The sequence below is a fragment of the Vanellus vanellus genome (assembly GCF_965231255.1).
Source record: "Vanellus vanellus genome assembly, chromosome: 8".
Lineage (NCBI taxonomy): Eukaryota > Metazoa > Chordata > Aves > Charadriiformes > Charadriidae > Vanellus > Vanellus vanellus.
Window position 1 is genome coordinate 10997880 of NC_138913.1, and position 14500 is coordinate 11012379.

The following is a 14500-nucleotide window of genomic DNA, read 5'->3' on the forward strand; positions in this document are numbered from 1 at the left end:
CTTAATCCTAGCATTTTTTAAATGAATGACTGCATGCAGAACCTACTGGAGTCACTGCTTGACAGAGAAGCAAAAAATCCCTGAGCAATTGAGTGGCAGTAGCTTGTGCAATTGCCTGCAACACACTTCTAGCAAGAGCTCAGCATATTCTTGGAACATGAGAGCTGCTGCCTTCACGGGGAGAGCTTGTTGGCAGTATGTTGCCATCACATTAGACTATGGCTTATAAAGTCTGGGCTGATTTCCCTTTTTCTTTCCCCTCCACAGACCCAGCTGAAGCACTGGTGCAAGTGCATGCAGCTTTTCCTTTCCCCATTGACACAGCAGAGCAGAACCTTTCTGTAGAGCAACCTGTTGCACTGTCACCAAGAACAAATGTTAGTTGTGTTGCTTACTGAATACTGGGAGGTTGTAACTAGGAGAACAGAATAGGTTATTTGAAACAGTTCAGAAATGACATGTGTTCTGCAGCTTTTGCTGCCTGCATGGTAATTATCTTGTAGCAAGTGCTGTTCCTGGTTAAAGATTCATGACTATCTTTAAAACTGCTCCCCCGGGCCTGCAGAATTCCAGCCTGGCTGGCAGTATAGATCCTTCTGGCCCCTCTCCCTTATTACTTCTCTACCTAGAATAGATTTTGCCTCTAACATGTGTCAGAAATTCGGGTCAGATTTGACTGCTAGGACAATGGTAAATTGCCATCACTGTCTGGGTCCTGTTATATGAGATACTTGTCTGTAGTATATTTTTATTCCCTTGAATTGGTATTCCCTCACATGCACACAGGCCGTACAGTACCCCACGATCATATTGCACCTGTTTATCTGCTGGAAGACAGAGAATACACATGTGTTTGGCTGGAAGGAACCTATACAGCAATGAATGTGTCTTGATTCTTTGTTCTTTTCATAGATATGGATGCTCTTATGCCAAGTCCAAAAGTGTTGAGGTACTTCTGGTGGATATTAACAGTAGTTACATACTAGGAAACACTAGAGGTGGAAGGGGAAAATACTTTTTTTCCTGCCACTTCTTTAGTGTTATTGGTGTATGATCAAAAGAAAGGATTGACCTGATTTTCTGCAGTGCTCAGCACCCACACATCCCAGTGAAGCTGATGAGAAGTGCAGAAGCTTACTGTTTTTGAAATCAAGCCCAGAATATGACTCATAATGCTGTGAAAGAGATACTTGACAACTAAATGAAAATATATACAGATAGAAGGTACCAAAGCATTTCTGTTGAACATTTTATTGAAGTAACCCTTTGGATGGTGTTTCTGTCACAAAGCTACAACTGTTGTATAGCTGTTACAACAGTTTCATTGAAACATTAGTTTTTGGATTTTATCTAGAGCATCCCTGTATGTAGGGAAAACAACATATGTTGTTATCACCTATATTTTGAAGCAGACCTTTGCAAGATCCTGGCCACAGCTCTGCTCTCTGGAGGGTAAAACTCATTTGGGCTCAGAAACAAGTGTTCTCACCTATTTGCACTTGATGTTCTTGTCTGTGTGTTGATGCTGCTGCCGCACACTGATCCTTCAGTAAGCTGTATTGCCATGTCTGTAACACAGCCTATATCTTGAAATGGCGAATCTTCCCAGGGCATGGAGGAGGAGGAGGCACAAAGCCAACTGGGCGAGGTACTTTGTCATGCTGAGCAACCTCTGCAACTGCTCTCTTTGCTACAGATTTTGCTGAGAGCGCAGAAGTAGGAAATTCTGAAGAACTAGATTCAGATGCAACAGGGTTGTTGTGGGAAAGCCTGAGATTATGGTTTGTGAAGCCTTGTGCAACACTGGGCAGCAGTCCTGCTGATGTGTCTTGACCTGGTTGAGAGTAGGTAACTCCGGGCTGGAAAAGAAAAACAGTTTGTATTTGTGTTCGGTGGCTTGGGGCTTATATTATACAGGTCATTGATACCTTACTAACCTAGTGTGTACCCTGCTCCTAACTAGATATAGGCCTCCAACCCAGGTGTAAAATGTTCCTGACCATCACAGAAGTTTGATTTGCATTTGAATACATACACAGGAGCCCAGAAACACATTTTTAATATCCAGTGGATCATTAGCACCACATTCTGTGCTATGCGAACTTTTAGGGCCACCTGTGCAGCTGGCAAAACATTCAAGATCAGCTGTCTTATTCTTTCTTTCATATACCTCCCAGACAGCTAATTCCTACTGTGTAATGCTCTGGTCTGTGGGAAGTAGTGAACCACCACCTAACCCTTCTCAGACCAAATGGAGGCTAAAATACCTGGACAGCGCTCAGATTCACTGCGTGTGTTTCCCTCCTCTTGCTATAGCAGTGCAGGTCAGGCTGCCTGAATTCAGTCACGTCTAAGGACTACTAGCAAATAATCCCAGCTGATTTCGTCTATGGCAATAGCTCATTTACGTTTTATATCTATCATCTGGCCAATCCCCTTTGCTGAGCAGAGTTTGGTTCCCTTTGCCCTACCAGACATGTGAAGTTCCCAGATGGTTAGGAGGACAAACTACGTAGAGCATGGAAGGGAGAGGTGACATAATTCCTGTATCAGGATCAAATCAAACTATAATTCCTGTATCAAATCAAAGTATAATCAGGAGCTACCTTGCCTTGTTTTTTAGGGTACAAAGTGAAACTCAAGTTATCAGAGCTAGTTAATGCAGTCTACAGCAAAAGAGGTAAACTCAGGGTGATTGCTTCTAATAGAATAGATCTAGTAGAATACTCTGGAAAGGAAGGGAATATCTGGCATTGGTACCTGATGTCCATAGAGCTGGCAGTCCACTCTGAGGTCCTGTGAGGGGTGTGTTACCCTTGTTGCTGTGCAGAAACCAAAATTCTGGCAAAGCAGAACATAGTGAAGTTAAAATAGTTATAAAATAGAAGAGACCTGCATTACAATTTTTAATTTCAGTACATTTAGAAATAGCTACATCTTCTCATGTTTTAACAGAGCAGTAAAGTACTTGCTTTTTAGTCTGTTGGACTCAAAAGCCAAGCTATTTTAATGCATAACCGGCAAACAAGTGAAACTCCTGTATTCTTCTAGAGTAAGATCCTTTGTATATCTGGATATGAGGGAGGGAAAGAATATACAGGAATCTAGTTAAAAGGTTCCCGCCCACTAAAACTGCCTAGGACTCAACTTCATCAGAAACAAAAGAATTTTAGCATGATAAAGTATACAGTATAATTCTCAAGAGCCTATATCAGGACAAAGCACACTGACAGCACTTAAATTGTGGGAAGGCGAAACAGTCTGCTCTTTTGTTATGTGTTTGTGTACCGTCCGGTACAAAAAGCCTGATTTTCTCAGGTGCTCATGTTAAGAAGAGTATAGAATAAGATATATTCAGTTGATTAAACTTATTTTGTGTTAAGGACACTTTGGTCCTCATGCCTTTCTGAAAGATATTCAAATATAACAGGATTCAGTTCAGAGGCCTCAGAGAGGAGAGAAAGGTGTGATATAGCTTTAGGAATTAGATATTGAAAAGCATATCACGATGGTATACAACTCTTGCACTTTCATCCTCACAAAGGCCTATTCCTGCACAAGCACGAGCACATCACAGCATGCTGCTTTTCTACCTCTGAGCTGGCGAGATCAGGACTGATGTGCTGGCATACTTACAGACTGATCGTCAGGCAGCAGTTGGCAAGCCTCCACATTATCTTTAGCTTCTGCTGCTGAGCAGTTCGTGGCAGCCACAGCAAACTCAACGGAGACACTATGCGCTGGGTAATACTGATAAAACAGGAAAATTGTTTAACTGACTTTGCACTGTGAAACTGCAGAGCTGCTAAGAAAAGATAAAAGGCAAATGTCGCGGCTTCTAGCTCTGCATCTCCCACGGATGTCAAAGGGAATCCTGTGGCTAAAATGACACAAAGTGCTTGGGAAATCAAGAGCAATTCAGTAGGGCAATTTAGACCAAGCTACATCTGTTTGCAAACATAACTAGTTAGCACTGCACAATTACCACAGAAGAAATATTCTGTTTACATGGAAGGCTAGACGGAGTTCTAGCAATAACCTGTATTCTGGCTCTTCCGATCTCAAGGAGTCTGAGGTAAGCATCAGCAGTTTTGCTGTTGTGGTCATTGAGTGCAGCTGTAACAGTTGTTAATACGTCAGTGTTATTCAAGCTTGCCAGCAGTGGACAGTCAGGGCAGAGCTGGAGAACATCTTCACTTGAGTCTGCAGGAGGAACCAAACAGGTTATGTTTCGATTAGATCGTAGGTTGTTTTGAAAGGCAGTATATTCAGCCCCAGAAAACCATTTCATGGTCTGCCCGAAATTATAGTGGAAGGAATTTCTGCAGTAGAGACTATAGATGGCAGTATATAACATGACTTTTGCCATTCAAGTCTTTCTGCTAGCAAAAGTCCTGTGGACCTCAATAGGACATTTTGAATGTTCTTATTCAGGTTTTAATCAATTCTCTTTCTGGCAAACTATCCATGACACCAATGAAAAGATGTCTCAGCTCACACAAGGAATGGTGGAAAAATGAAGATATTTTAATTTATTGGAATTGTGTTTGTGTGAGTGTGTTGTTTCATTCACTCAGCAGTTTTGAAAGTAGTACTGAATACATCTCATACAGAGCGAAGATATCTCGTACAGAGCAAAGAGATCTCATACAGAGCATGCAGAATACAGATTCTGCTTTCCCATGGCATTATTGGAAATGCTGGGTTTAGTAAATAAGCTGCATCTGGCAAAGCGGTTCTGAAGATCAACAAGCTCTAGTAAATTCAGTCCAACAAGGAATCAAATTCTTGACCCTCAACTCCTGAGTGAAAAACCTCAATACCAGTGGTCTCTAGGTCAAAACTCGGAATTGCTCTCCAGGTAGTCTTAGAGTATCTTAATTGTCATAGTCAAAAGAAGCAAAGAGAGAGGGCTGGCTTTGCAGGTGAATGAAATCAGAAAAGGGAAAAAAATTACTTCCAAAACAGCTGGGCTTATAAAACCTATTAACTGTCATCCTTTATGCCATATTTATACACAGCAGTTGCTGGCATTTTAGAATCAGAAAAGCTGGTAAACGGTGACCACTGCTATCTCTCAGCACTCCAGATCCAAACCTAAAGATCAAAGTCTTTACCTGCATGTGAGTGGCATTTACTAGCAAGTACGGATAACTTTCCATCCAACTTCTGCAATTTGACATCACAGTCACCCTCAACTGCCTAGAGAGGGACAAAAATCAAATGGTTACATTGTTCAGATAAATAGGAATTTCTGAAAAGGGCAACTATTACTAAATGCAAAAGAACAGATCCTGGCTGAGCGTTGCTGGCAAAATCAGTCTGATTGCAAAGGCGCTGCTAGGCATGTCCTGGGGTCTGTCATTTTGTAAAAGGCAGGCCAGAGCTGCAAAATTTGGATCCAAATCTGGATCTCAAAAGTATCAGAAGCACCAGGGTAGCCAGATTATGGACATTTGGTTCAGGTTCCTCTCTCATAAAGAGCAAAGAATATGAAGACTTATGAATTAAGACCTTCTGCAGAGCTGTTTGATAACATTCTCTCTAATCTCAGCTGGTCAGTGGCCATGGTAACAGCAGAGTGTGCTGCCTTGTGTGAGCTGGCTTACATGCAACATGATCCAGCAGGGGAGGAGATGTCAAAGGCAAAGCTGGAGTCACTGGGAACAGGGAACAGTTAGAGTTACCTCCCTCAAGACGGAAAATGGGATCTGAGCCCCGGTGAATTCAGGGGTGGATCATGATTCAAATTTAGTCATGAGCTCTGTGAATTGGGCCCCATTCGAGAAACAGCAGGCTTAAATTGTCAGTTGCTCACTCTGCTTTCTGCTTAGAAACCAGAGCTGCCTGTACTCAGACAGCATTTCCACTGCTTTGGCTGGGGAACGCTTTTCACAGTTGGATCACACTGCATAAGAACAAAATATTTGAGGCCAGTAAATTCCAGCTGAGCATTACTTTGAAGGCGGAGCCCTGTCTGAAGGGAATAGCTCTTCTGCAGTCTTGACTAGGACTAGGGGGCTAGACTTGATGGAATTTCACTAGGTAATACCCCACATGTAGCCAAGGGAAGGTTGCATTTGCACAGATTCACAACCTGCCCTGTCTACAGTTTGCAACGAGGCAGTGACATCTGGGCTGACCACGGAGGGCTGAATCTGGAGCCCCTAAACAAGCCCCACGGCATTCCTGAACTGCATGTGGGATGTTATGCTGAGTGTGACCTGTCCTCTTCACATAACAAGACATGAAAGAAATCCAGGAGTGAAATCCTTCATGACATAAAGGCAACTAGATCAACAAGGAGGTTACAAGAAATGGGGTGGTTATAGGCTGTTACAGTGATATAACATTTGCTTGTAAATCTAACCGATGATAGCCCGGCCTCTAGCATCAACATACTGCACATGCACCTTTGGACCGATCTAGCAATGTTTTAGATACTCACATGTTGTGTGAAGCTCCTTACTGTGCAATTTTCAAGAGGCGTAGGGCTGAGAATATGGCACGTGGTCTCTAATAAGTCAAGTTCAAGGAACATTATGTCATTATTCAGCCCCTGGAAGAAAAACAAAACAGGAATTGTAGTAATTACTTCACAAAACCTCATTAGATTCCCTCTCTGGGTCTCTGCGTTGTGGTCTCTGTTGCTGACTGTCATTGGGTAGCTCCAGGTATACACTAATATAACTGAATAAGTCCTTACTATTTAACAGAAGCCAGATATTTTAGTTGGAGTAAATCAAGACAGTCACACTGATTTTTCCCAGCTAAGGAAGAGGCCCATAAATTTTGGAAAGTCCAGCCTGTAAGTAGTGGGTCAGTTCTCTTAACTTGATTTTATTTTGTGGGCTATTTTTAAAAGACCAAATGTTGGCTCTGTTGATGAAAAAACTTCTTGTTTCTATAACCAGCTACCAAATAAACACTGGTGCACCTTGGCCTGTCCCATTTAGTCCATTGCAGTTACACTGAATTGCACCAAATAAGTTCCAGCCCCAATACTCATGTTGTTTATGAACTGCAGGATCTTTCATGGCTGTTCCTGAACCTTTGCAACTCTAACATAAGACATGTGAGTGGAAGGGCAGAAGTGAGGTTCCCTAGTTCCAAGATTGACTCTGAATCAGAAGTGATTCCATTTAAGCCAATGAAGTTATTGTAGTGTAAAAGTGTTCAGTATGAGCAAAGCAGTGTCACCAGTGTTTCTGTGTGGGTGACTGTGAGCACACTTCTAATCTCATTAATGTCTGGTTTAGTCTCTGTGGTATCCTCTCTCTCCTAACAAATAGAAAAAAAACCATGGAGTTCATGTTAATATTTAGAGCTGGTTTCAATGTTTAGAGAGAATTGAAGTTTCTAAATGGGTGCATACATTGTATTCATGACCATTTCTACAGCCTTTCTAGATGACTACAATGATGTCAGTAGATCTTAGTGAAAATGAGTCTACAAGCCATAGTTACTTCCATTCAGCTTCCTTGTCAGCTCAGTGGGACATTAGGTAAAATTAATGCCTACTACAAAATCACTAATAGCATGGAGTATGATAGGTATGCATTTAACCAATAAATAATTACCTGCACCATGAAGATTATCTTCACAGTTTTTCTCCAGATTAGCTGCTGGGCTCATGAATCAGCACTTTGAATGATCTACCCTAGCACGCATGCTGCATTTGCGAACTGAGCCCTTTTTAGCATTGCACAAAAGTATCCGAGCATTTCTCTCTCCCTCTCTGTTCTGCTGTTTGAGAGATACATTCCAGTGACCTGGATTCTTGACTGCTACAAGGTGGCGTTGCCCCATTTAAATCAACAGAGCCATGCTGATTTACCCAGCGCGAGGATACAGCCCTTGGCAGGGCTTCTTGGTCATTTCCAAGCATCTCCAGGTTATCACTGTGCTCTGCCTGCAAGCTCCTCACTTACCTGGGGCAGCACGCGGATATTCTCGATTCTGTTTAAGGCAAACTTGTATCCGTGATGACTGTGGCCATTAATATAATTCACAGCAAATTCAGCTGCTGCTTCAGATTCTGGGTCATCGCAGCCCAAGGGAGCAGGGGGAGCTGCTGGTACAGCTTTGTGAGTTGGAAGCTGAACAAGCAATATTAAAGCTACTAGTGCCTTCATGGCACCCAAGGAAAACCGATCCCTTGCAGAAATAAAGATCTAAGAATACCGTTCAGATGGTAGGTAGGTAGCTAGAACTGGGGTCTCATTTATATAGTACATACCACAGACTTCGCATGAGCGCATGTCTGATATTTGTCCCAGTTCCAAGAGGCATTGCAAACAACAAAAGAGAAAAGTAAATGTTAGGACATCAAGCTGACTGATTAATATTGGCCAAAGTAAATTTTATCTGGTAGGATATTGCAAAGTCTGCTAAAGCAGCTAAAGAAGAAAGTGTCAGCAAAAATGTAACATAATTTTTAGATGCTCTTCTACCAACAAAATACAGTACATGGAAGAGGAATATGATCCCTCCTGTTAAATGTGTAGAGATGCTAGTGCTAATTAAGCTTTCTTGTGAACAGGACACATTCTGTCAGGGCCCAAATCTCACCGAGCACCAGCCTAAATTGTGAGATCAGTAACATGATTAATTAGAAAATGGAATTTGAATCAGTTCTAAGGATCACATTCAACAGTAAATGTAATTATATAGCAACTTTTGCTACTGAATTCATTTGGAATAGGAAATGAGACATAGTTTCTAAATCTTTTGCATCAGCTCTTTCTTACTCTGAATAATCTAAATACTTCCAGTAGTTCCTGGACTTTCATTTTGCAAAGCAGGCATCTTGTAGAAATTTTTCTGGAATTTGCTGTACAGACTTGAGGATTTGGTAGAAGAGCCAAAAAGAAAAGGGCACAGAAGTGCTTTAAGGAGAATGTAGAGGAAAATTAGCTGCTTAAATGCTCAGGAGTGCTGGACTCCAGCTTATATTTACATTCACAGTCTATGTGTTTACAAAACAGTAACTGGATAACAAAAATGTTCTATGGAGCAGAATATAGCTTCTATGGTATGTCCAGCATTTAAGGTCTTTAATTTAAGCTGAGGTGACTTTAGCTAATTAGACTCTAGCTAGATAGACTTTAGCTCAACCAGTAGAAGTTTTTCCTGCAGGGATTTCAGAGTAGGTTTCTATGAACCATTTTATGATGATGATCAGGCTGCAGAATAGTAAAGATCCCTTTTGGTTTTAAAATGTCTGAATCTCTGTGATCATTTTCAAGGAGTTCTGGAATTGGCTGCAGATTTGAGATGAATAGGAGGACTTCAGGATCTTCAGAAGTTTTCATTTTAGATAAGTACTTCTCAGCCTGCAAGATAGTGTTGAGTGGGGCTTAAAAGATTTGCAAAAAAAGCAGTCTTAAGTCATGCCTCTCTTCTAGAATCTGGAAATATGGAAAACAGCATAAATAGAAATGGTTTGGTTGGACAGATTAAGTGATGAAGAAGAATGCGAAGGGATTAAAAAGATGGGATGATTTTCTTCAGCTGTGTGGGATAAGGTGAGTTTTGGATACTAGGATGTGCATATTGAAGGGATTCCTGGGGAAAAGAAAGGCTCTTCCTCTCCCTTGCAGTAAAAAACTGCTCTGAGCATGATTTGTTTCTTCCCCTTATTTGCAGCAGGTGTTGTTTGGCATTTGTTCTGTTGTGTGGATGGTTATTTGTCTTCTTGATTTGGGCCTGGAACACTTAAAGGATGAAGGTTTGGTGTCCCAAAAACACACTGAGTGTTCCTTGTGGGTATCTTTTGAATCATGGCAAGTTTAGTTAGAAAGATAGTATTTTACTCTTTACTTTTAACCCACAGTTCAGTTTCTGATGTGTGAATCTTTTAATTCCCTTTTTTCTTTTCTAGTATGAAACATTGGGGTAAACTTCCAACAGGTGCAGATTGAAATTGCTTTTCACCTAAGTGAAATAATTACCTAGACCATTAATTATAAATTTAGTGTGGTCATTACTCAGTTTCTTATGTTACATCTTCTCCACTTCAGAGTTGCAAATACAGTAGGATGTATAACATATCTGCAGTCAAGCTCTAGGCATTCCTAAATATTATATATAACCCAGTTCAGTCAACTTCAGGTTCCATTGTCAAATAACAACTTAAAGCCTCAAATAACAAACAGTATTAATGATCTTCTTTTTTCTCTCTCCATTGTCACTCAAGATTCAGTATTCCATTTACCAAGCAGGACAGAAAGGAAATACTTTAGAGTCCACTGTACCTCTTCTCTATAGGCTTACTCAAGCTCTTCCCCTCTTGGTGACTGTATGAACTTTCTTTGCTGGCATACAGCATGTGCCCACGTGATTATTCATGCTCAGTGCAACGCAGAATGTTTGCAGCTAGCATGTTTTGAGTGGCTTGTGGTATGTTGGATATGTATGGAAATTGGTATTTGGTCTTTATGTTTGGGAATGAAGTTTGAAAGTGCAAGCAGGTAGTTTGGCTACAGGTAATACAACAAAGGAGCCTTTCACCTTTTGGATGTAGACTGACACAGATCTGCCTAATTATTCTCTTCCACAAGTGAGATTGCTGATGTCAGCTCCCTGCAGGCCTGTGTCCCATCACAACTGGCCCTTTTTTGGCACCCTCACTCAAGAGGCAATAATTGCAGAAATGACTTCTCATTGAACTCAGTGCAGATCTATTCTCTCTTTCATGTCCGTGACATAGTAAAAAGTTGTCCTTTAGTAGTGGCTGCAAATAGTTCTTACAGCACAAGGAAGTGAGTTGAATTCCATGGGCCTCTGGAAAGAAGGTCACATCTGGACCCCACTGAAGTGAACAAGTCTTTCACAGAATCACAGTGTCACAGAATGGTTGATGTTGGAAGGGACATCTGGAGGTCGTCTTGTCCAACCCCACGGCTCAGGCAGGGCCACCTAGAGACAGTTGCTCAGAACCAAGTCCAGACAGCTTTTGAATATGTCCAAAGAGGGAGACTCCACAACCTCTCTGGGCAGCCTGTGCCTGTGCTCGGTCACCCTCACAGTAAAACAGTGCTTCCTGATGTTTGGACAGAACCTCCTATTTCAGTTTCTTCTCATTGCCTCTGGTTCTGTCACTGGGTACCACTGGAAAGAGCCTGGCTCTGTCCTCTTTGCACCCTCTCTTCAGGTATTTATATACATTAAGATCCCCCCAGGCCTTCTGTTCTCTATGCTAAGCAGTCCCAGCTCTCTCAGCCTTTCCTCATACGAGGGATGCTCCAGTACCTTAATCATCTTCTTGGCCCTTTGCTGCACTGTCTCCAATATGTCCGTGTCTCTCCTGTACTGAGGAGTCCAGAACTGGGCACAGCACTCCAGGTGTGGCCTCACCGGTGCTGAATAAAGGGGAAGAAGAATCACCTCCCTGGAGCTGCTGGCAACACTTTGCCTCGTGCAGCCCAGGATACCATCAGCCCTCTTTACAGCAAGGGCACGTTGTTGGCTCATGTTCAATTCAGTGCCTGCCGGGACCCCCGGGTTCTTTTCTGCCAAGCTGCTTTCCAGCTTGGTGAGCCCCAGCATATGTTCATGCATGAGGTTGTTCCTCCCCAGGTGCAGGACTTCAGACTTCTTGTTGAACTTCATGAGGTTCTTGTCAACACATTTCTCCAGCCTGTTGTAGTCCCTGTGGATGGCAGCATGACCCTCAGACATATCAGCCACTCCTCCCAGTTTTGTGTCATCTACAAACTTGCTGAGGGTACATTCTGCCTCCTCATCCAGATTATTAATGAAGATCTTAAACAGGACTGGACCTCTATATTGACCCCTGGGGTACTCCACTAGTTACTGGCCTCCAACCAGACTTTGTGCCACTGATCGCCACCCTCCGGGCCCGGCCATTCAGCCACTTTTCAATCCACCTCAATCCACCTCAATGCACCTTTCACGTCAGTAGTGTTAGACTTTGGCCGTAGTGAATTAGGTTGCCTGAGAGACTTGACAAGGCTTCACTGTGATGGAAGCAGAACAAGCTGGGTTTACTGCCCCTGTTATATAAAATACAGTATTGATTCTATGCTCAAGAATTGAGGCTCCGCGGAATCTCAGTTCTTAATAATTCATATAAACCACAATGGAAAGGTGAGTTGATGGTTTTCTTTTTTGCTTTCTGTTGGTTTTTTTATTTTTTTTTTTGGTTGGATGCTTAGAACAACTAATGATTGGAAACTTGCTGCCCCTGTTCAACCTCATATGGAAAAAAAGCAAATTGCTTCCACAAGATGTCAAGTTGACACCTTCCTGAGCTTAAAATTCAAACAAATTAAACAAGCAAACAGATAAATATCATCTTTTTAAAGCTTCAGATCAAAGTTAAACACTTGTGGGGATTTCTGAGGCTCTCTTTTCAGATTACTAAAATGTCATTTTTTGTAAAGCAGACAGAACTGGTCCAATTCTCTGCACCACATCAAAAGATGCATTTCTGAGCAGTCAGGCATTGTACAGTACTGCAAAACTTAATCACCTCTTGCTTTACACTTGATTAAGCACATTACTTTTGGATCATAGAGTTCACAACATATTGGAACATCAGGGCTGCCTTCTACATAGCCATCACCTACACAGAAACCTGCACAGTAAGGCAAGAAAATTCAGGGAAAATGTCAGATAGTTAAAGTGACCAGTCTTGTCAAGGCAGCATATTGCGTCCTTAAATGACAGTATAATCAGCATTTGAAAATAAAGTGTATGAAAATCCATAGAGGTCTGAGAAAAACCTCAAGACAAATTAGACTAATTGATTTGCATAATCGTATTGGCACCTTTCCACTACACAGGCAGCAGATATAAGTTGGCTTAGATTCACTGCAGTCCAAGACCCCAGTGTCCCTATACCAGAAATTTCAGGCTGCAGAAAAACCTGTGAAATTGGGACAGTTTTACCGGACTGTAATAGTATAACATTATACGTTAATTCATTATTTTTCTTTTAAATATGAGAGTCTTTGAGGGAAGGAAGGCTGATCATGTGCCATAGTTTGCTGTAGTATTTGCAGATGAGAGATTTCTTACTGTGAGAAATAAAATGTGCAGACATAGGATCTAATTTGGGAGCCTCTAGTTTTGGGTGCCCAGCTAGAGATTCCTTTTCACTCAACTTTGCTGATCCTGATCTGTTAATTTCTATTTTATTTTAACTGTAAAATGGAAATAACTATTTTCCATTTTACTTCTGTGATCTGAAATAAGTCACTAAATTTTGTAAAAAGTTTCGATATCACTGGGTAGAAGGATCTATTCAAAACAGAGGAATCTGAGTCAGGCAAACCAGATGCCAGTCACTAAAAATTTAATGATTCCTGCACTTACTGGAGATGTAGCAGGGTTGAGGGGGTTGAAATTTGGGTTCCCAGATTTAGTATTGATTATTTCAGAGAAATTTTAGTTGCTGGAGTTTATTTTAAAAAAATGTACTGCTTTTTTATTATTATTTTGAAAGAACATGAAAAGTTGTCAAGAATTCTGAAATTTTTACTGGAATAGAAAGTCCAATTTTTGACCAGCTCTCCCAGACAAAGCCAACCAAAGTCTATTTCTATTCAGTTCTCTCTTGTTCTATTTTGCTCTTCTATTGTCTATACCACTGAAATACTTCCAGAAGCACATCAAGTGACATAACTCACATTTGTTACATGAAAGTCTATTCTCCTTCTCTTCCCAGTGGGAAGATTATGTAAGATGTTTTGTCTTAGTGAAGTTTTTGATTGATTTAAATTTTCCTCCCCATTTCTGCATTTTCTCTGCTATGTGTTTTGATGTTGCAGTCAGTAACAAGAGCAGTTTTCTGAGTTGAGGGTTTTCAAGCCCCTGTATGACTTACCCTGTGTTATGCTGTCCTGGTATGTAAGACCCCTCTTTCAAAATTTTTATACTTTTTTACCCTTTTATCAGGGTCAAAGTTATATATGTTGCCATGCAACCCTTAGCAGTGGGATATTTTTGCCTTAGCCCTGCAGGGATGTCATGGCTCTCTCGGTATCATGCCTGTGCAATTTGATGGGTGTGGGAAAGCAGTGCTGGAGAGGGATAGGTGGCAACTGTGAAATCAGAGATTAGCAGCTACTGAAGTTTTTCTTTTGGCTGTATGTCCTTATGCTATAGTTTGGGCTTCCAGCCTATATTAGGTGCTCCCCATGATCATTGCTTCATATCAGAACCTAGAACAAATAAAGCAAGATACCTGGGAAGAGACTGCAGAGCTGAACAGCAGGAGCAAACAGTGGATCAGACAACAGAAACGGAGTATTTCTCACTGAGTAAACAGACACTCTGCAGTCAAACTGACCTCTCCTTGTCTCAATGAACAGCATGCCAACGTAAGTGAATTTAAACTCCACTCAATATGAGAACCAATGACTGTCCTGGCATTACCAGGGTATCCACAGACACATCGCTCCAGTTTAAAAAGACAAATTGAAATTTGCCACATTAATTCCTTCTACTTACAGGAATGTTTCAAGATGTAAGT

General features: G+C 41.4%; 1 protein-coding gene across 1 annotated transcript; it reads right to left on the bottom strand.

Annotated features, from left to right (window-relative positions):
* Nucleotides 1–1553: 1553 nt before the first annotated feature.
* AHSG (alpha 2-HS glycoprotein) lies at nucleotides 1554–8135 on the bottom strand (the record flags this gene model as incomplete). The annotated part of the gene is made up of 7 exons (XM_082487304.1): nucleotides 1554–1859; nucleotides 2761–2841; nucleotides 3637–3750; nucleotides 4040–4203; nucleotides 5118–5202; nucleotides 6449–6559; nucleotides 7932–8135. 7 exons carry the CDS (start codon nucleotides 8133–8135, stop codon nucleotides 1581–1583), a joined length of 1038 nt encoding a protein of 345 aa, XP_082343430.1. The 3' UTR covers nucleotides 1554–1580.
* Nucleotides 8136–14500: the final 6365 nt, after the last annotated feature.